The 24,017-nt window shown below is 38.4% G+C and overlaps 2 protein-coding genes across 7 annotated transcripts in view; one reads left to right on the forward strand and one right to left on the reverse strand.

The window, feature by feature from the left end:
• The window catches only part of foxp1b (forkhead box P1b), a 158,560-nt gene extending 143,908 nt beyond the window's left edge, over positions 1-14,652 (reverse strand). For 2 of the 6 annotated variants that reach the window (XM_056751472.1, XM_056751469.1), the window contains exons 1-3: positions 14,205-14,650; positions 7,981-8,059; positions 579-675 (exon numbers count right to left, since the gene is read on the reverse strand). The gene's annotated coding sequence lies outside the window, so the exon portion shown is untranslated. Of the gene's footprint in view, positions 1-578; positions 676-7,980; positions 8,060-12,083; positions 12,390-14,204 lie in introns of those variants that run through there. The other 4 variants (XM_056751471.1, XM_056751470.1, XM_056751461.1 and 1 more) reach the window with 4 other exon arrangements.
• A 5,142-nt stretch (positions 14,653-19,794) lies between these two features.
• Positions 19,795-22,299, forward strand: gpr27 (G protein-coupled receptor 27). Its single transcript, XM_056750681.1, has one exon. The coding sequence runs from the start codon at positions 20,656-20,658 to the stop codon at positions 21,769-21,771; it is 1,116 nt and encodes a 371-aa protein (XP_056606659.1). The 5' UTR covers positions 19,795-20,655; the 3' UTR covers positions 21,772-22,299.
• The last annotated feature ends 1,718 nt before the right edge of the window (positions 22,300-24,017 follow it).

Genomic DNA, 24,017 nt, shown 5'->3' on the forward strand with positions numbered 1-24,017 from the left:
AAATCAATGACCTAATGACATAGACCTACTTGCGGTGCGGATCGCGCGAATGAAGCCCTGGTCATGAGATGATGAGGCGGCGCGAATGATGCGAATTGCGCGAATCACGAGAGTTGAAAAATCGCATTCTCGCCCGGTACAGTGCAATTCAGCTAGGTATACATAAGCGCTAAAATATCAAGGTGAAAGTCATCTTATCTTGTGTAGTATAGACCCAGCTCCAGAAACCAACTTTGAGAATAGATTAACGGCGACATTTTTTTTATCGCGCTATAAGAGTCTCACGTAAACGCAGCATGTTAACGCCGTTAACGGCCCACCACTAATATATATATATACTTCACTGTCCACAAAAGCTTCAAAAGCATGTCATCAAATCAAATCTCCTTCTTTCTATTTTTTATTTCTCCAGTGAATCTAAGACATTTTCTTAAATAAAATCTCAGTCCTGAAACATAAGAGAGCAACTTTTGAGCAATAAATTCTTCCACTGGGAAATCAAAAAGACACTATGAGTCTTTACTATTACCACTTATATTTTAACACATTTATCTGTACAAACTCTAAAGATAACATACCAGTCACTTGTTTTGACGAGGTTGACATGCCATTGTTCCAATCAGAATTCAGCAAAGGCAAAGAAGAGGCGGAACCATTGGACGCGGCCAGTTCAATCTGAAATAAAACACAGAAAAGGCAAAAAATGACTAAAGTATACGAATGCATATTAACATCAGCAAAATTACAAACAGGAATTGATACCATTCCGTAAGGTGGGGGAAGTCCCTTAAATTCACTCAACCCACATAAACCTGGATGATGACTCAAATGAGAAAGAAACATGCGAAACGTGATGAAATCCGACCACAGATGCTTAATTTGGTGACAAATTAATTCCAGGACTGACCTAAATGCATCTTAATACATTTTCAGATTTTTAACAGCAAGCGTTCATGACGCTTATGATATTTACACGCGCCGTCTTATAATCAGCATAAATCTGCTGCTCTGTTGTGATGAATGGTAGTGACTCGGTAGACAAGTCATTTGGGTAACTGCTGCGGCCACACTGACACTTGACAGAATTCTCCAGAACGTTTTGTCAGATCCCGTAAGTCAGCGACACGTTACTCTGACCAATCAGCGAAGTCCATCAGCAAAGGTGATCTGCATAGTAAAAGGCTCTTTGTAGTGGTCAGCGTTTAGTGAGATGTAGATAAAGGAGGGAAAACGAGAGAGAGTAGAAGGTGAGAAACAGATAAGAAATAAACGAGGAGTTCCTGTCATCTAATGCAGCTATGTAGTAATTTGAGCTTGAAAGCAAATAGTGATGTAGCTATATGCATTGACAATTCAATGTTTAAAGGGATCATATGGCACGAATACGTGTTTTTCAGTGTCTTAGGTGTGCTATAAGTTGTCAATCTATGTATTAGACATGTAAAATTGCAAAAATTAAAGTGTCGGAACAAAAGATGCATTCTATCTAAAAGCGAATGCTCACCTAGACCTGCCTAAAACGCCTCGTGGAACCACCACCCCACAAATCTACGTCAGTTTGTGGTATGATTTGACTAAGATTGCCCAAATGTTCACGCAAGTAAGGTGGGCGTACCTGTCAGATCAATTGCTTTGGAACCTAATGTTCCGAATATGGTAAGAGGCGTTACATTTCTGTCACACGCTTGCAGTATTCGCACTGGTTAACTGGCCAATCATAGTACACCATAGCACATATCACACAAAAGATAATATTCGTTTTAGCCGTGTCATATGACACCTTTAAAATATATATTTATATAAAATGACCGTGTATTGAATATTTGCTCTATATTTAAAACATTATTTTTTTAGCTAAATAAAATGAACTAATATATAAAAAAATATGTATCAACATTCAGTTAGCTAAAGACTAATAAATAAGAATTCTTATTCAATTGCTGAAATACAGCAATTTTTGTAATGCATTAAACATTTTGAATCTTCTTGTTGCTTTGTTAAAATGAACGATTCTCTGATTTAAAAATAAAACATTGCCATTTCAATGATGAAAACTCACAGGCACACTCAAAGAACAAATATTCACAATCTGTCCATATCAGGCCAAAAACTCAAGCCTCGTAGCTCATCTCAATGTAATTCATATGTGTGGAATTCAACTAGCGCTAACCCCGTTAGCCAGTCGCATTCCTCCGCTCAGCAGCTTCTGATAAGAGCCGCTCTGATTAGCCTGCCGCGTTCCTGTCATTTCTGTACAAAATACACCAGTCCCAAAAGAGCCCTCAACCCCTTTGCTGCGATTTATGACTCTGGCCTTACCCAGCAGTGTGGACAAAAATACAAGTTTAAAAGGGACAATAGGAAATAACTACAGGTATAGATTACTATTTCAAGTATGGATGTGCTCAACTTTAAATTTTAAGTATCGACTAGTAAGCTATTTGGCTTTTTTGAGCATTCTTCCAAATATCTTTCTATATGTTCGTCAGAACAAAGAGTTTCAAGCAGATTTGGAACTACTCAAGGGAGATTAAATGTTGAAAGAATTTGTATTTTTGGGTGAACTACCCCTTTAATGAGGCTTGTTCAACACACAGTCTCAAAACAAATTGTGAGTATTTTACATTTTAGTGAATTATAGTGGCTCATTCTTGTGAACTTACATGCTCTCATTCAAAAGTTTGTTAAAACCATTGCAAATTGGTTGTACTAGTTGTAGGGCTGGGGTTGGGATAGACCTTATTGCTGCTTTTTTTTTAAACAATCTGATTTGTTTACAACAGTTCAAATGCCACCTTTTTCTTCTTCTTTTCTTCCAATTCTTTACACCAACAACTATCTCATTATTTTGTTTTTGTTTTTCAAAAGGAATATTTGGAGACACACCTCAGACTAACTTGATGCTTAAAGGGATACTCCACCCAAACATGACCATTCTAATGTATGATTTACACACCTTGTTCTAAACCTGTATAAATCTATTTTTTGGTTGAACAAAAAGAAAGATATTTGGAAGAATGTTAGCGAATGACAGTTCTTAGGCACCATTGACTGCCATAGTAGAAGAAATTCTGTTGAACACAAAATTTGAAATCTTGAAGAATTAAGGAAAGCAAACAGTTCTGGGGCACTTTTTTTACTATGGTAGATAATGATGGTCAAGAACTTTTAGTTACTAACATTTTTCCAAATATCTTTCATTGGGTTCAACCCAACAAAGAAATTTATACAGATTTAGAACAACTGGGGGGGTCATTTATGGTGGAGTATCCCTTTTAAACATTTCCTGAGCTCTAAACAAGCAACTCCTACGAAAAACCTACCCTCTGGACGCACACACATCCAACAAGTTCATTTTGGTGGCTTTGTACACAGCAGCTGTTCAATGCAACACCCCTCGGCATCCACAACATGTGGTTTTAATCAAAGCATTTCACACGAATTGAAATCCCTGTCAGTCTCTGAGAAAAGCCAGTTACCAGCCACTTTAGACTACTTTGATAATTGCCACTTATTTGTGTGTCAAGCTTCCCACAACTGCAAAGAGTGTGTGAAGAAACATCGCATACTTGTTGTTTTGTGTTTGCTGTATCTCAGAGATGTAGTCAACCCATCCATCACATAGAGACACACGATCAAAAAAAGAGGAAAACTATCAGGGCAACTAAAACCAAATAATGCTACATGATTTTGACAGGACACTATTTTAACTGGACCCCATCCACTTGCATTGGTTTTATGTCCATACAATAGAAGTGAAAGGGGTCCTGTGCCAAATTTCTTCAAAATGTCTTCTACGGAAGAAAGAAGTCTTACAGGTTTGAAATGACAAGAAGATGAGTAGATAATGACCGAATTTTAATTTATGGTTGAAGTATCACTTTAAATTGAAAGAGTAACCAAAAATATAACTAAATATACCAAGCTATGAGATTTGAAAGCTCTTTTGACTTGAGCAAATTAGCAACGATTTAGCAACTATATAGCAATGCATAACACCAATTGCATTTGACAACATGGCAGCACGTTTTACACAAAGCAGCACAAATCTCCAACTTCAGAAACTCTACATATCTCTTTTTTAACGGTATTCTGCTTTCAGTAAATACTCTCTGACTTCTGCCACTTCACTCATGGTGCACAATCAAAAAGTGTGGATCTCTATCCAATTTGAACCCCATCTTCAAGACTCCCCTCAATGACCTGCCCAAGACGGGACAATTTAAGGGAGTGGTCCGCCCGCCGCGGTCTCCCTATTGACCCTGCGGCTCAAAAAGAGCCGGAGGAGATCGGAATGATTTAGAGCTCTTCTCTTAGACGTTCTGACAAGGTTAGCGGGTCAACGCAGACATTAACAGGTCAGTGTGTGGCTCACTTGGGGACAATTACTCCATGCCGCGGCTAAGTGGACACTTGATTGAACATGACAGTGCTGGGAATGCGCCATCCCTATAGATAACAATTCTAAGGACCATTTAGGATAAAAAGGCCTTGTGATACGGGCCGTTATGGCTCAAATTCATCTTTCTTTGTGCTTTTAAAAAGGAACGCCGGCGGTGTGATCGAGAGGTTATTCTCTGGGCAGTAAGAAGAGAAACATTAGAGAGATCTTACGCTCTCAAAGAGATCGCACAAGAGCAAATACGAGGTGAAGGGGGGCTGCGTATGGAGATTACACATCAGTTTAGAAGATTGTTACCTTATCATGCTGAGCTTGTTAATATCTGTTGCGATTGTTTTGTTTGGGTTTATGGTTGATTACAAGCTGTGATATAATTAAATTCATAAAGAGGTAATGCGGCATTTACATTTTCATGATTGAGGTTATACGCGCATCCAATTATTGCCGTTATTTGTATGGTGTTAAAACAATCATTTTAACTGCCTGTAAAAAGACCGCTATGGTTCCTGGATGACGAAATATTTGGCTTGACATGTGGAATCTTACAATAAAGTGATCGCAAAATCAAATGCAGAGTGACGGGTTACAAATCCGAAAAGGGGATTAAAAAGACGTGTATTTTATGGATCTATTCAGACCTAACACCACTATGCTACAATTTCTCTTTTTCCGGTACAAGTCAATTACAACATCAATGCTTGTAGAGCATCTCAACAAAGAAACTCTTAGATTAAGTAGACTTGCGTGTAGCTAGTAAAGTGAGTATGTACTTTGTCTGAAGAAAATACTCAAGTGTGCATACAAAACTCTTGGTTAAGTCTGTTTCTATGGAATCGCTAGGGCCCTCAGCAGTCAGCATGGTTACAAGGTGGTGTTCTTCCCACAGAAAAAATGATATACTGGTCCTAGATATGATCCCCTCCTTCGATATAACCATAAAGGGTTACAATACAAATAGGAATGAACAATATTGAAGGGTGAGTTCCTTTAAAAATGGTCTTTCATCATTTATACACCCCCATACTATTACAAAGACATACTTTCTTCTAAAGAACAAAAAAGAAGATACTTAAAAGAACATTGGTAATCAAACAATGCTGGCAACATTCAAATTCATTGTATGAACACAAAACCATTGAGACATTTCTCAAAATATCTTCTTTTGTGTCTAAAACTGTAAAGGTTTTGAATGATATGAGGGTAAATAAATGACAGAATTGTTCTTTTTGAGTAAACTTTCTCTTTAATAACAAACACCATTAATGATTCAATAAATTTGGTTCCTCTTTCACAGAAAACACATGATGGGGACATGAACTACATACATACATTATCTTCAAACGTGACTGTCTATTGCCTCTTCACTGTCTGTCTATTCACCTCTTTCACATTTGGTCATGGTTAGCACTGCATCTAGAGAGTTACTTTTTATGTAAAGCACTTTGAATTAACTTTGTGTATGAAATGTGAAACATGAATAAGCTTTGCTTGCCTATCCAAATGGATTTCTGATGGATGGCAATCATTCAGTTTGTTCTACATCATACACCAACATAACAGGCTGCCAGTAGGAAAGTGACATTAAGCTTCTTATGGGAAGATTTTTGTTGTTTTGTTAAACTTACAAAATTCTAAACCTAATTCTATTTGTAGTTGTTGTAAGCCGAGCTATTTTTCGGAAGGTTTCAGGGCAATGGATTGTTTACTGAACTCCTGACAGCAGAAAGTTATCTTCACATTGTCCTGTCTCTGCTGTCGGCAGCATCAACTGCTAGGGATACAGTTCACATAAACTGACTGCGCTTTATTGAATTCTGCGACAAAGTTTGTGAATTGTTAATTATTTTAAAATTAAAATTTGTTGAGATGTCATGTTTTTTTGGTTTACTTAATGTGACATGTATACATATGACCAATAAACTGCTTTTGCAATTTCGTTATGTTTTAAAGTGTGTCTGCTCCTACGACAGCAGTCTATAAACCAATAAAAGCACAGCAATTGATGATGTGATTCATGACACCACTTACAGCCAATGTAGTCTGGTGTAAAAGTATGGCAGGAAGGAAAATGGGTGGTGGGGGGGTGTATTAGAAGGTGAAAGTGAGAAAACGGCAGATGCTCAGACCAGAAGAAAACAGAAAGAGAGGAAATGAAAAACAGCCAGAAAAGAATAAATAGATGCTGTAAGGGGATGCAGAGATCTTGTGGGATTAAAAAAAGATAAAACGGCATGGCATCGTCTTCCACACCTCCTAAAAATAAAACCGTGTTTAAAAGGTGATAAAGGGAGTGAGAGAGGGAAAAATCACTTATCCTAGTGCCCACCGGACTATCCCGTTACAACCGAAGCCCCACTACAGACATTTCCCTTTACCGCAGCGTCCACGAAGCCCAGACGCTTGAAAGTGATGCTCCGTACTCGCAAAAAGGAAGTGAGCGTCCCCTCTTTTTACCTCTCACCCCTCCGCCCTCATTAACTGGGCTCCCTTCCAATTCATTTAGGAACCCCCGAGAGCTCGCCTTCCCCTGAAATTTACCGAAATGACACAACATTAGCAGATTTGCATATGCGAAACGGGTCAGCAACAGGCGCTCGCTGCTCAATTGACCTATTGCTTGTTGTGGCAAGCCGAGTAATTCCCGCGGAACAATTCTGTAACCAAGTGGGCGTCGTGCGAGTGCCATCTGGGTAACACTTATTTAAGGCTGGCAGAAGTCCCGTGGCAACCCGCCTGGCGAGGAGGAGAAAAGGGGGAATAAATTGCATCATTTATTTGACATCCATTTGCCGTCGTGCCCGTTTAAAACCCATGACTAAATAATTTGGTTATTCTACTGCCAGCTACTACTGTCATCCAAATTGTGCGGTGCGTGCAAAAACGAGGGGGACCGTCACATGCCATGACGGAAGGCGAGCTTGTGATGTTAAACCATGTGAAAACGCAACTCGCTAAGCGTAATAACATCCGACAATTTATTTTCTTACTAAGGACTGCTTTTGGAATGGACAATATGGCTTTGATACTCATAAACAGGTGATGAATGCGGCAATTGGGACAACAGGCACATTTTATTTAAGCAAGCGGTTTAGAAATTGTGCGGTAAGCCAGTCGTTAATAATGTTATGGGTTTGAAAAACCATTTAAACTTTAGAATAAATAACAGGAGGTACACAATGCAGAACTGACGGTTGGAAAAGTAATTCACAAGGGTAATAACTTTCATTTTAACAATTGGTGCTATGTTCAACCAAAAATGGTTCACATTGATTTGACTATATTCATTTTTAGTTTTTTGGTGAACTGTTCCATTATTTAAGAATTTATAAATAAAGATGTGCAATATAAAATTCAGTATTACTCAACAAAGAGTACACAAAAATGTTTTTTTTTTTTTATAAATTGTGCATTATTCATTGGTAAGGCTGTTTTGGAGTTGATGTTGGAATAGTTTCTGTATGATACTCAAATTCTGAATGATTTTGCGATCTGTCTATCATGAGTTTGACTCGCAAAAAATCTAGACCGACGTTAAGAAATTGAGCTGGTGTAACAGTAATAGAGAAAATGTTTCTTACTGTCTCCGGAGGAAGTTCAGCTGCTATGACACACGATCGTAGACAGTCTGCTCAAATCCCCTTTGCTTCTTTTAACAGTCTGAAACCACAAAAACAAAACCATCAACATTCAATATGTTACGACTCTTAAAAGTAGGAAATCTAATTTTTTCATGACTATCAATCAAGAAGCATACCAAAAGCTTTTATTTTTTAATTTGCAGTCATTTTTCTATTACATTACTGAGATTTGTTCGAACCATTATTATACATCATAGTAACCAAGCGGTGTGTGTGTATACCAACAAAATGTAAGTGAAAAAGCTCCCGAAACGATCCATTCAATCACTGTAAACAATTGTATATCAGGTACACAGAAATGCACTCAAAATTCCCATCTCGCAGCTCTATAAAATTAAATCATAAGATTGATTCTCTCATTTTCGAGTTCATTCGGCTTTGGGCGATTGATCAGTCAACGCGCTAGACGATCGTACATTATGCCCATTCATAACATCAGAATGCTTTTAGAGAAATATCTAGTAATCCCCAAGTACATTTCTCAGATCTCTTTTCGACACTCGCAGTTTAGATTTGCACAGGAAAGCCGTAGTTTGAAACCAGCTGAAAACCAACAAATGGTGCTACAACAAAAGAGAAAACCACCTTTTGTCATTACCAGAGATAATTTGCAACAAAAAAGTGTGAATTCCACATGCTTTGCTCATAACAAAAGAACGTTAAACTTAATATGCCATTCCTCCAAAGAAAGCAAAAAAGAAAAATAGTCTTAAATTGAATCTGGTGGGACGGTATGACTAGAAACCTGTTTCACAGTACAAGTAATTTTATTTTACAAAAACGTTGTTTTTGTTAACATTACTTGATGTATTTGCCACCATCAACTAATAGCTTTAAATAAGTTGTTAATCATGGATTAATATTAAAAGCATTTTCTTTATAATTTTTAAATCAGACATCACCACTACTTTGATTTAAAGGGACAGGTCACCTAAAAATTAAACTTCTTCCATTATATCCATCAATGCTTTTCAAGTTCTGGGACACCATTGACCATTGTATTTCCCCCCTAGTAGTCAATAGTGCCCCAGAACTGTTTAGAACAACTTGAGGGTGAGTAAATGATGACAGAACTTTTGTTTTTGGGCGAACTATCCGTAAAACAGCAAAGTGTGCTGGACTTTCTGTCCTTGAAATACTGTTGCCAAGGCAATTAAATAAACACGTCAGATTGTGTAAACTTGAGCACCGAGAGAGAAACCACCTGTATGGCAACCCCTACATACAACGCTAAGCTCAGATACAAGCCTGAAACCCGAACAAACACATCGTTCACCTTAAGAGAATGTCAGCTCAGTCCAGGAGCTGTGATAAGCACCTTTCAAGCAATGACTCAGATAAATTCACTTTCAGACGATTTCTAAAAGCAGCAAGGAAACAAGACGCAAGGAAACAAGGGCGTACGCTTTCATGTGAACGAAGCGGCTTCGCCACCGCGCCAAGTGTTTAAGATAATTACTGTGCTTTCATAATGATCCGCCTGATACAGCTTTACATGCATCAAATAAACAAGCAACAACACGTCAATTAAGACCACCCTTATTCCTAAGTTCAGGCAAGCAAACAGGGAGGTTTAAAGCGTCAGGTTTGGGTATAAACACGCACAGATGTAAACAGATGATCAAAGGGAAGCCCCGTCAGTTTTTTCTCCATCATTTTAACATCCAATTGCGAAAAAAGGGAAAGCTACATGCAAAACTAATTAACATGCACGCTATGATAAGGTAATTAGTACTTGAGCCAGTTTCCTGATTAAACATTCTTTAATTGAGAGCGGGCTGCTATTGAGAGGGTGGAAAAACTCTATTCCCAAGGAGGGCACTTAAGAGATGTCCCTTTTAAAAACACACAGACGGAGACAAAACAAATCCCAGACACAGACAAAACGCACATTAATTACCAGTCAACAATATCAGAGTCTACTTCAGCATTATCCAAACACGTTTTTTCACTGCTTTCAATGCTATGTGAAGAATTCATCCAACACAACATGAACGACGGCTTATCATCAGCACACTATAGGCCCGCTCACACCAAGGACATAAACTATAGCAATAACTATTATTAAAAGCAACCAAATCTGTGGTTTATTCAAGCTTTATTTAAAGCGAGAGCTCTTTACATTCAAATGGAGTTTTATTGGCTGTCAAGGTCATGTCATTGGCTGGAAAATAACAACAAAATATAATTCCTCCGCATTGTTGCAGTTAAGGTTAAAGATGATGATATTCTCTCAAATCTCTACACTTTATTTCCTCACCCCTCTTGTCTTTTCAAAGCTGTATGACTTTCTTTCTTAGAAAGCATAGAAACAATACAAGAAATTTTTAAGAAAGTTGGTGAACGAACAGTGATGGCACCCATTCACTTGCGTTGATTTCGCACCATGCAATAGAAGCGAATGGGTGCCGGCGCTGTTCGGTTACCAACTTTCTTCAAAAGATCTAATAATAAAAAAAATATATAATAATAACATTCCTGGTTTTGTTGTGCATGATTAATCAGTGCATATGTTTTCAATATTTTGTCTTTATAATCTTTCATCAAAGTGTACCAACAACATAAGCCAACTACCTGTCAAATAGAATCCACTACAAAAGTCACACTTGGCTGATTTTGGTCAGTTTAAATTATTAAAAATTGTTTATACATCTTTTATGTTCAGATGATGGAGAAAAACAGACTTCTGTGGTAAATGATTTTGTCAGGGTGAGGTATAGTCCCGACTCCAGAGATCACACTAGTCAGAAGCCAACAGTGTGAAACGTATTACATGTCTAACAATTCAATATGAGGGAACTTGAAATTTCATCATATTTTTGTACTTTATTATTTATTGCACCAATCACCAGGGAAAAATCTTAGGAAATATTAAGGAGGACCTCTATAACGCACATTTTTTTTTATTAAGAGCTGTGAATAATATTTGCATAAAGGTCTACAAATAGAGTGATTTTAAATCATCAAAAACACAGTTTCTTAACATCCAGACAGGGCTGCTGATCTCCAGCTCTTCTGGGCAAGACCGGCGAGGAACTGATCCAGCAAGCTGATCCCTGCTCAGCTGTCAACTTCACAGCTGGCATAAAGGGACTTGTGAGTATCACACCGTTTAAACATCTAATCCAATCCATCTGGCTTTACAATCCGATGGAAGTACATCCAGGACAACTACAGCTTACATCAACAATGCATTTTGATGGTAACATGAATCAGTGACCTTCCTGTACAGTACAGAACACTCTGAGCACTTTTTAAAATGCATTTGAATGTTGTTCGTCCAACTTTACTTCCTCAATTTGAATATGTACAGTAGCAGTAGAAAGTTCGGACACAGTTGACTGAATTTGCTTCCAATAACATACTTATTCCACCATAGTGATAGACATATTTTAAACATATGGTTAAATGCATATACGATTAGTCATGCAGAGGCCTTTAAATTGTATTTGCATGTAAAAAATTATTTTGTTCAATAAAAAACATGTTGTTCTAAATTGTTATAACTAAACTGCATCCTCCAACAGTAAATTACAACTACTGTTTATAAAGCATTTTAGGTGGTAAGTTGGTTAAGGCATTGCCAATAGTGTAAAGAACTGTAATAAAAAAATAACTTTCAATTTTAAAATTTTCTTTATTTCCCATTGATTCCGTCTCTCTTTCTTTCTATTTTTTAATAGCTTACTAATATTTTAAAAAGTTATTATACAGGTATTTCTAAACGTTTCACTGGTACTTTATAAAATGTAAAAAATATATATTACACACAATGAATAATTCCACTTTTACTTTCAGTATTAATTAAAATTTGAGTTTTTATGTCATTCTGTTATAAACACAAGCACCAGGATTTATATTTAAAATAAGTGGGTGAGAAAAAGTCATGTCTCAAAGTCTGACTGCTTACAAGCAATTTATAAAATCCTCGGATTCCTCAACGTGACTTTGAGGTGACAACAACAAGCTATAATTAACACTAAACATCATACTCAACAGCGTCCAGAGTTGCCATGGAAACAAGAAACTGGCTACATCCTCACCCTGCGCTTCAAGTCAGGCAACCCAGCACGCGAGCCACAAGGAAGAAGAGAGACAACACCTGCCCGTATGCGCAGCAGGACCCGGGACGCTACAACCTCTATCCCCCTTTACCGTCTAGATAGCACATCTTCACACATTGCTCAGAAGCCCGAGTTCAACCTCTAGATCGTCTCCGATTACAGTTCCCTTAAGCACCCTTTACTCCACTACAGTAACATTTTAATAACCTTTCTGTCTTAACCACCGTGCGTCTGACTCATCGTGCGCGTTTTGCATGATTACAAGTAAATCTGAAATTAGACATGCAAAATCTGCAAGGTTTTCCTGTAATACCATGAAGTGTCATGTCGCACATCTGTGTCGGTAACTGTATCAGGCCTTTGATGAAATATTATCTCACTAGACTTACAACGAACAAATGATAGAGGAACACGATTTTCTACCACAGGCAAGTACAGTAGTACAACTCCATCACGCATGACAGATGGGTGAAATAACTCAGGGCCTCCTGCCGTTTAGCGCCGGCGCTGAAAAGTTGCAAAGAAAAGTTCACCCAGTGCTTTTAATCCTGGGTCAGTCTGCTTTTACAGAGGTCCATTTCTGCATAAGTGAGCACACAAACTCCACTGCCTGTTCAAACAGTCTCTGTCTCTCTCTCACAGCTCATGACAACGGCCCAGCAGCAGCGCTGTTTGATCTCCAGTGTTTTCCTTAATCTGGGTTGTCAAGGTTCGCTTGTCGGAGGCTGTTTACTTTACTGCTCCTAGAAAAAAGCATTCTTTTTCTCCTTCTTATTTCCCACAGACAATGACTTATCCAAGGGGCTGAGATGCACAAGCGCCAAGTGTGAAATCTCCAGTTCTTTCCTATTTCTAGTACTTTTATTACATCACTGAGATCAAATGTGGAAAAAAATGTTAATAATAAAATCTATCATTTATAATATACGTTTTACCCTCTATAATCTGTTATATCACAGTGCAAAAGGGATACCACCTTACAAACATCTATGAAGTTTCTAAGGACCGGGTGTGTAGCCTGACATTGAGATCACATGCAAAACGTTGCATATTTTTACATAAAACAAAAACCTTCTAAAAATTTAAAAGTGCACAACAATTGTGTCAATATGTTAAATTAATGTTTGGAACCAACAAAAATGAGTTAAATTCATAAAAATACATTTTAAATAAACAACAAATAATTTGTGGAGGCAGTGATGAATACATTTCAAAACTAAGGGACGGAAAGGCTTCAAAAGTAGTTTGCTATTTCATGCTGACGAGAATTGAGTTTAAAAGTTTATAACGTATTGGTAATAACATTAAAACATTAGCACTTATTTGGTTCACACACTCATCGCTTCACACACATTTGTTAAATGTTGCAACAGTCATGTCGAAAACCAAATTCGCGGCGGTGTTTCAAACGGCGGTGTAACTCCTAAAGTGAACTAGTCAGCATTGCTGTGCATTATAAGAAAGTATAAACTATGGTTTGGGTAGTAGGTAGGCAGCTCGCTGCGTTTTCAGACACATCCTTATTTTACTGAAGTAACACCTAATTTTGAAAGTTCACAGAAACTTTCATCCCAGCCGGATGACACGCTGCAGAAAACTTTTTTTGAAGTCTGCAAGTGTGCGATATTACGAGCAGCTTTTGTTCAGACGTGAACAGTTAAAAAAGTCGAGATGCGCCACTAGAAGTTTCTATTCTATCACTGTTGTTTGTGGTTAAGGGAACACGTGGGGAAAAGCGTCCAATCCAACATTGCGATCCGACAGAAATCTCGGCTCGCGTCGACGATACGCACGCGAACGCGTTATTAATACTTTACAACATCGCGTCGCACCCGCATACAACTTTGCGTCTACAGTCCGTAATAACCAGCGCGACAACTAGCTAGCCAAAGGGCTAACTTCTGATAAGTATCTGAAGTGTTGCTAATAAAATCGTGCGATAGGAATCGTCTAGCGGTTTACACGCATGCGATTATTGTAGTTGTTTAGTGATTTGTCAAACTGCGTCGTTACAAACAAAAAGGCAAAGAGCAAACAAAGACAAACTCGGCGTGCATGTGCCCTTAAATGTAAGAGAATGCTGGAGGAGAGTGAACTTACCGGGGTGTAATAGAGACCGATAGACGCGTGCGCGGTAATAATTCAACTCTTCACGCGATCTTGTGTACCGTGAGCGCGTGCAACAAACAGCTCCGTAAATAACTATCACTCCGACTTACTTCAACTGCAAACACTCCGTATGGAAGCGTCGCAGTTACGAGCACGTTTTACGCCACCTTTCTCCAACGACCATGAATGTGAGCCGCTTCTGATGTTATTACACTTTATTGCGCCTTGCACGCGCACAGAAAAGAGAGAGAACCGCGGATTTGGATGTTGTTATTTTTGATGTTCTGGGTCCGTGACGTCACATCCACCTGCTGGATGGATAAACAACATTCATTGCACATCTCGCGCTGCAAAACAAACGTGTGCGTGTGTCAAAAAGTCAAAGGCGGGTTTGATTTAGTAGAGGGGCGATGTGCAAATAGTCTTCTTTTTTATCGTGGCGTGATCATTTTAACAAAATGTGTTTGATTGAAAAGTATGACGGAGATTGGCTTGGTCGAGTAAAAAAGTATGAAACATAAATATGTTTCTCTTTTCCCAGAATTTGTCCAGTCGGAAAAGTAGTGGCGAAAGTTCAGGAGAAGGACAGCCCATAATAAAGAACGAACAGAGGACGTGGAGCTTTAAGTGTACCCTTGTAAACGTTGTTTTAAATTGTGCATTTGATTACAGACTTCTGAAGTAAGGTGCAATCATGTAACTATATAAATAAACAAACAAACAGATTGAAGTTTTATTGCAAGAGAATTTAAAACTCCCAACATTCAAAAACACATACTTGTCAAGAAGATTTTAAAATAAATTCTCAGCGAGATTTTATGCCGTGCAGAAGGATGCTAGAGGTATAAAGTGGGCCTGTAAGGTATATAATTAAGAAGAGAATAATCATTGGTCGGTTCAATAGGCCGGTTAACATTCATGTGTGAGCAGCATTAATCTAAGATCTCGAAGAGAGAGAGAGGTCTGTCTGTCCTTGATCAAGGACTGAAATGCACAATTCACGTAACAGTGAACGACGGTGTATATATCGTGGTCGCATCTCTACGGGACAGAGCCAGTTTCCTAATGCAGTTGTGCGGATAGACAGCGCCACCCTCTGGATTATTGTGCATGCTACGGACATGAGCTGAATTCACACACTTGTCACAAAATCAATGCAATAATTACAATAATACAGCAGATAGTTACATTAATCCTTTGCGGTTATAGTCAAGTTTTGTACGAAACCTGTGTTGTTAGCACGATAATGCAGTGAATGTATGGAATTATGATTAGATGATTTATCAATTATAACTTTATTTAAATACTCATTAGAAATACATCTTTCATCTCAGCTGTGTATCTATAAAACACTGTTTTGATGGCGCACAAAGGCATTAATTGCACTGTCTCTGGACATATTGCGAATAGCGTGACATCTAATGTCAAGGGGCCTCATGGCCTATATTTTTGTCCAGAAAAACTGGACTACCCGACAGAAAACTATTACATCAACCACAGACACACCCTTTTTGGAGCATGCTATATTTTGGGTTATTGTACCAGATCAAAAGTAAAAAGAGACTCGTTCTGGAATACACACCACTTCATCGAAATGCATAGAGGGCTGGAAGTACATCTAAGCCTCTTTAGTATTTCAATGCTTTATATTAATAGTTTCCTAAACATTTGCTGCATGCACCTTGATATTAGACACTTCCAGTGATATATGAACAAAAACATTGTTGTAGGTAATTTGTTGCTTATGTACGCAAAACCCGTTTTATATTAATTAACTTGTATTCAGTACAGTCTGTAACAATTTGATTGGTTGCTGGTGCCACAACGACATACGAAGAGTACGACATAATTCTAGCATCTGGATATTAAATATGTATGATGTGTTTAATATAGCATGTGTCTATGTTAATGTTTGTAAACACATATATCACAATATACCGGTATTGACAATAACGGTGATATTTAAAACCGTTGATATCAATTCAATTCTACACAAACTGTTAAATATTTAGCATCACCCATTTAAAATGTTTGGTTACAAACTTTAAATTTGTATTGTGAGTGTAATTTACAGTCTAAATAAAAGAAAAAAACATTCAAATTAAATTCAATTTGACAAATAGAATCAAGCTTTCGATAGATATCACAATAATATCATTATTGTAAACTAGTTTGGCCACAATAATCATCTAGTGAAAATCCAGAGTCTTAATTTTAACAACAGATGGGGGACAGAATGATTTATCTGTCTAAAACTGAGAGACTGTAGTTTGTTTCTCAGAGGGATGGGTCAAAAGTAAAACAAAATTAATCTTGTTTTGAATGTGTTGACATCATAGATTTGGCATGACTGATGCCTTGTGGATTTGGTCTTGTTGTGATAGAGTAGCACTCTGAAACAAATTAATTTAGGATTAGTATATGTTATATAACATCTTCTCAATATGCAATCATGCTTAAAAAGGGAGTAATTAGACTTCTGTTAATTAGGTGATTAAGTAAATGAAACGAAATGACTCTCTTCCTCCTAAATCTTCTTATGCACATCCTCCCCTGCAGCTCGAAACACAAAGAACACAATGCCTGATATTTGCCTATCGTGTTACAAAGAATCCACTTTATCTTATTGTGACATGACATGAATTGGACATTTCACCTGTTTGTTATTCCTGACCTTTGAAAAATAAGATGACTTTGAACCTGTAATAATTATTATCTAGGTAATACGAATGGAGGGCCAGAAGGGAACATGCATGGTAAGTCTATAATTCACCCACACTGAATTTAGACACTTTTATTTATATAGACATTTCATCATACATTTTAATTAATGTTGCAACTGTACCTGTGGAGTGTTGCAACTGTTCCCTGTTATGGCTCAGTTGCAACATTTGACTTTGTCTGTTCAAGTATAAATTGTGCATATTTTATCATACATACGCATGCTACAGCAGTTAAGGTGGTTTTAACATATTTCAATTTGGCTTTCTACTAAAAACTCTGAGAAACTGAAGGAAATACAAAAAGTGTTGCAACTGTCCCCAGTCTCCCCTACAGTGCATTTAATCAATACTGTATGTAGGGAATCAAACCTGTATCACAATACCAGTTGAATTTCAGAAACACTAATTATGTCATCATGAAGTATTAAACAACGTTCAGTTGAAAATATGTCAATTATCAGACACATACTGTAGTCATCACACAAACGAGAACAAGGTTATATTTTTGGTCTTGTAACAGGAAACCATGCAGAAGCATATAGTTATTAAATAATTAGAAAAAATCTTTAAAACTGAGTGAAAAAGTGACCAACGGGAGAGGCTGTTAATTCCTACATTAACCACTAGATGGTGCCAAAGATGTGTAGTCCTCTATACAACTGAAATACATCACAAACGAACAGAAATACATTACAAACACTCTGTATACATTTCTTTGTTCTGATGAACACAGAGAAAAATATTTGGAAGAATGCTTGTAACCAAACAGATCTTGGCCACCATTGACTACCATAGTAGGAAAAGAAAGGCTTTATAAATGTATTTGTTTTGTTGAACACAAAGAGATTTTGAAGAATGTAGGAAAGCACACACTTCTGGGCCACTTTTGACCTCCATTGTAATTTTTGCTACCATTTCCTACTATAGTCAATAATCAGTGGTGGCCAAGAACAAGCATTTTGTCAGAACAAAGAAATGTATACAGAGTTGGATCAACTCGAAAGGCGAGTAAATTATTTAAAAGTAAATAAAAGGTTTTTGGTTGGTGTAAAAATAAAAAAAAATTCCAAAAATGTTTTCAACAAACTCAGTTATCCATCACCAAACAATGAGCTCTGCCCCAAGTCAGGCTAGACAACAAAATTACGATTTTGAGTGGCTAACACACCAATGTGTATTTCTCAGTATTTTAAGTGTATTTAACCGGTAATTTATAAGTGATAATATGATAGCAGCTTAAGACAACACCCTTTTCACTTATGTGCAGTGATTTAGTGTGACATATATCAAATAGCAATTAGGCCTATATTGTCCAATGTAGTCCATGATAGAGAAACAGACACAATTGCTTAAACCACGTTTTTCGTGAACACATGTAGTTCTCTCACTGTACGTCCGTTCCATCAAGGCTTTTTGCGATTACGTTTAACCAGCTAAGGTAAGTTTGGTGGATGTTAGGGTTAGGTACACTTAATTTTGTAGTAGCCTTTTTATGTTTTACATAAGCTAACTTTTGACCTGTACCCAAACGACTTATGTTCAAATGTTTACTTGAATGTTTCTATTTACATTTAGTCATTAAGCAGACGATTTTATCCAAACCGACTTACAGGTGGGGTAGGCAATGGAAGCAATTGGGACAGCATAAGAACAACAAAAGTGCAATCAAAATAGAAGACTAGTCTCATATAACCTAACACAGTATACAGAGCTAAGTTAGAGTGTTTTTTTTTATAGAGTAGAGAAGAAATTGAAGTCAGAACTGATCAGTCAGATGTTGACGGAAGAGATGACTTTTCAGACGTTTCTTAAAGATGGCTACAGAATCTGCAGATCTTGTAGCAGCGGGCAGATCATTCCACATAGGTGGAACCGATCGGAGAAGGTACGTGAGAGAGATTTTTTACCTTTTTGGGATGGCACCACAAGACATCTTTCGTTTGCAGAGCGTAGGGATCTGGCGGGTACATATGTCTGCATTAGCGAGTGAAGATGAGGGGGTGGCGAACCAGTGGTGGTCTTGTAGGCCAGGAGCAGAGTCTTGAATTTGATGCGAAATTCAAAATAATTCTTTAAATGAATGTCTGTGAGTGTTTATATTTTGTAGCATTTATTTATGTGTTCCAATTACATTTTTATGGGCACAATATTTTATATATATATATAGAATTTACATTTAATACATAAAGTTTATTGCCAATGTGGTGTATAGTGTGGAATAGTTAGAATGCTCTCAAATTGCATGACTGTATGTAAACACTAGAGGACGCACTAGATCACAAACCTGAGCGTTGTTTCTTATTCCCTAAAGCGTCATCGGCAGCAGCATTGCACTGCACATATTATAAAAAAACTATTTATTAAAGTGGGATTTCTTGTCATCGCTGTCAGCTTGGCGATTTATCAAGCGAATGGCGAGATGATGGTCAGATATCTGTCACGATTTAGATTCAGTACCACGGACAGCACCAACACCATACACACAAACCACCACGAGCTTAAGTATTAAAGTGATTAAAATGTTTATTATTCAATACCATTAATAAAGAGAATAGTTAGCAGAACGCATTTGTGTCCAGCTGGTTACAATTAATTGCACAAATAATTAAGCTAGTTCTTTGCAAAGCTCTAGTATGGGTTTGTTTGCAGTTTACAAATGATCTGATAAGTATGTTACTTAAGGCACACATTCATACAAAATGTCAAAAACAGAATCAAACTAAACTTTTTGGCACCTGTACTATACAGTGCCACTCACATTATAGACTGTTTGATTTCTGCATAAAATTCTACAGTTGCTCACGACAAGACAACTTGTTTGGAATAGCATGTATCCTGTGACAGGTAAAAAGATATTTTGAATAGCATATGGCATCTCAGACAGCACTTTACGCACACACCTTCTGCCTACAAGCACTTGCATATGAGTTCATGATGTGTTTTAAAGATAAGCGACGCCCTGTGTCTTTAAGGGCTTGATGGAATAATGGTCTGAAGCGACTGCCTTTTCTCCAGCCCTCAGGAGACAGGGAAATCCACGCGTTAGGAAAACCCAATGAAGAATCGTCGCATCTCCAGACCCAGACATTTCCACCACTTTTGTTATATTTCCTAACCTACAGACTATACCGTCATATTCGTATCGAGTCTTACCGCGTTCCTTTAAATGTTAGATGCGGGTTCCCTGTTTGTTCCCCCCCTCCAAAAAAAACAAGAAAGCAGTAGACAAGACATAACAGGCTCGTACGTGCTCCGACGCGATCCCTACAAAGGACCGGGTGTGTATGCATACGCTCTGTAACCTCTTCGTTCGCTTCGATTTCAATCATTTCGATAAAGCGACATCGGCCTACGTCGCGAGTTTTTACTTCGCTGTTCAATGGAGAGGAATACGTGTTTATTTCATTCGCCAAAAGGGGCGTCGAGAGAATGTCGCCGAGCTGAATTTATGTCGGGAAAGTAATGGATTACACATCGCGTTTTGCTTGAAGAATGAAGAACAATCATACCGCCGACCGCCTCGAAATGGACTCGACTCAACACAAAACGATCGCCAGTTAACGGAATGATACGTAGAAGTCTTGGATCTCATCGAGGCGACAACATAAATAAACCACATCACGGGCGACATTGATATTTTGGCATAATGTGGGGGACTAGGGCTGTTTAATGTCGGATTACAGTGCCAGGGCTTGCTTGTCGACAGTGTGCTGGCACAGATGGCGAACACAAGTGATCCAGGAGAGAGCAACCCGTCACTTCAGAATTATGCCATCACCGCGTCTGCGGTCAAGTTGGCATCTTTGGGTCTCATCACCTGCGCCAGCCTGCTCGGGAATATCGTGCTGTCCCTTCTAGTGCTGAAGGACAGATCCCTTCACAAAGCTCCGTATTATTTTCTCCTCGACCTGTGCGCGGCAGACATCATACGCGCGGCGGTGTGCTTTCCGTTCGTGATGATCTCCATCGACAACGGCTCCGTGTGGAGCTACAGCATCCTCAGCTGCAAGATCGTCGCGTTCATGGCCGTCTTGTTCTGCTTCCACATCGCCTTTTTGCTCTTCTGCGTCAGCGTTACACGCTACATGGCCATCGCGCACCACCGGTTCTACTCTAAACGCATGACGCTGTGGACGTGCGTCGCGGTGATATGCATGGTGTGGACTTTATCCGTCGCCATGGCCTTCCCCCCGGTTTTCGACGTGGGGACTTACAAATTTATCCGCGAGGAAGAGCAGTGCATTTTCGAGCACAGGTACGTGAAAGCCAACGATACTTTGGGCTTCATGCTAATGTTGGCTGTGATCGTGGGCACGACGCACGTCGTTTATGTCAAAATGCTGTGTTTCGTTTACGACCACCGTAAAATGAAACCCGCACAGCTGGTTCCGGCTATCAGCCAGAACTGGACTTTTCACGGACCGGGGGCGACGGGACAGGCCGCCGCCAACTGGATCGCGGGGTTCGGACGCGGTCCGACGCCGCCGACGTTAGTGGGCATCAGGCAAGCGTCGCACAACGCAAACCGCAGGCTGCTCGTCCTGGACGAGTTCAAGATGGAGAAACGAATAGGCAAGATGTATTACATGATCACGTTGGTGTTTCTGCTGTTCTGGGCCCCGTATATTGTGTCGTGTTACATCCGGGTGTTTGTGAAAGGAAACGCGATTCCCCAGGTGTACCTGACGGCAGCCGTGTGGTTGACGTTCGCCCAAGCTGGGGCGAACCCCATCATATGCTTTATATTTAACAAGGAGTTGAGAATGAGATTCAGAGCCTGTTTCCCGTGTTGCCTGACTACACAAACACCAATGGAGCCCTTTTGTGTTATCTGATGTCATTTCTTCAACTTATCAGACTTTGGTTTGACTTCTTTTCTTCTTTGCCTGCCTATCTACATGCAGGGTCATAAACATTTCTGAGCACTGGAGCCAACTTTAAAATGTATTATTTTCTCGTGCTATCTTTCTTTTAAAAGGATGACGCTCATATTTTGTTGTGCATTGGTACCTTTCAAGTGAAGGGTTTCGCCTTCGCATATTAAAAGATCCAGATCCACGATTCAGAGCAGTTTATGCAATCCACATATTCATGTAAATGATGTAAAAAGATGTTTTATTTATATTCTGGAGCTCTTTTTAACTTATATGTAATATATTTGCTATGACCTTGACTTTTTTGTGTGAATAAAATGCGACTTTTTACCGTCACATGGACTACAAAACAGACCTTATGGTCCCTTTACTTCGATACTGGACAGTTGTGTTAAAAGGACGTGAGCAATCGAATTTGACTTTTGGCTGGTGGATCAGTATTGAGTTGACCATCATTTGTATTTTAATTCTAATAAACAATTCATTTTATGTGCTGTGTTGGTGTGCTAAAGGAACACAGAATCAAACAGGTATTAAAAAGGTTTTAAGGGCAGGGGATTGTGTTGTCGACTCAGACTGATGTGAGCGTCTGGTTTTGTTCATGCTTTGCTAAGCCTCTGTTTCATTACTTGCTCTTAGATGGAGGGGAAACATTTAATGTGATATTTTAGACACACTCATCCAGGGAGAACATTTTGATGCCGTCCCCCCTCCCTCCCTACAGACAGTTATATAATAGAGAGCGCATTTTTCCTGAACCTCCCCTCAACATAACTCCATCTCTGTATTCGTCTGATCCTGTCTGCTGCTCTGACAGAATGAATGGAGGCCACTGGAGATTGTTGTGTAATCAGATTATTTGTCTTTAATAATTGTAAACAGCATCGCAAAAGCATGAAAAACTCAACGGGGGGATTTTTAGGTAAGATGTATGAAGAACCAGTGCAGAGAACACCACCGACTTCTTGGATCTAGACATGTCCGTGTGTCTACAAAGTTGTGAAAGCATTAGGTATATTTAGACTAATCTTTTCACCCACATGGGATTAAGTAGTCTATAACCAGTTTTGGTCTATCTTGAAAGATCTTCAGCTGCCATCCTGTTGCACATCAGTAGGCTTTGCAATAGAAAACATATCCTGATGCGTTCATCTAACAAAATAACATTTCTTCTAACTTGTGTGAGATGCACCCCATATATTGCTTCCCTTTTTGGTCTCCATCCAGCTGGTGCATTAAAACAGCAGTACAGTCTGATGGAAAGAAAAAGTTTAAAAAGGAGGCCATGAATATTTTATTTAACGCACTAGAGTTAGTGTACATCTCTCCTCATAGTTAATATTGTCAAGGATCTAGACTTTTATGAATTCAAGTCTTTCCCGAAAGCTTAGATACACTTAAGGAGAAACACAAGAGAATAAAACACGCTGTTCCAGCTACGTAGCTTGTTTGTAATTTATTGCTAAAATAAAATCTTCAGAGTGTTCTAGCAAAGTGATGGAATAGTCAATAAATAAAGTGAGGGTGACTGTTACTTTTGACAAACTGAAGAAAGAAATGATTATATTCCATTCATCGTTTTTCTTTTTTATATTTTGTCTGCTATATTGTATACAATAATGCACCAGAGTAATGTCACAGATTTTTCTGTTAATACAACAATATAATTTGAAGTACAGTTCATGTACCAGGACGCATGTATATGGATTCAGAATCAACAAAAAACAGATAACATGTGTTTCCATTAGTGTACCAGGATATTGCCGCATTACTCCTAAGCTTGTCTTCCATGGAAGCATTTTAAAAACTGGTTCAATCAGGAGTTCGTAGTAATCACAGTAATTGTGTGACACACAACCAAAAGTAACTTAAAGAGGAAATATTAAAGGGATAGTTCACCCAAAAATAAAAATTCTGTCATGAATTTGTTGTTCCAAAAGTGTTTACATTTCTTTATTTGGCAGAGCACAATAAAGACATTCGAACAGTTTTAGATACTGAGATTTTTGGGACACCATTGACCTCCATAGTAGAAAAAATTACAAAGGTAATAAAAAGTGCCCCAGAACTGTTTGCTCTTCTACATTCTTCAAAAGATCTTTAAAAAACAAAACAATTATTAAGTAATTTTTCCTACTATGGTAGTCAATGGGGTCCAATAACTGTTTGGTTATAAGCATGCGTACAAATATCTTTCTCTGTGTTCA

The sequence above is a fragment of the Triplophysa dalaica genome, chromosome 6 (assembly GCF_015846415.1).
Source record: "Triplophysa dalaica isolate WHDGS20190420 chromosome 6, ASM1584641v1, whole genome shotgun sequence".
Lineage (NCBI taxonomy): Eukaryota > Metazoa > Chordata > Actinopteri > Cypriniformes > Nemacheilidae > Triplophysa > Triplophysa dalaica.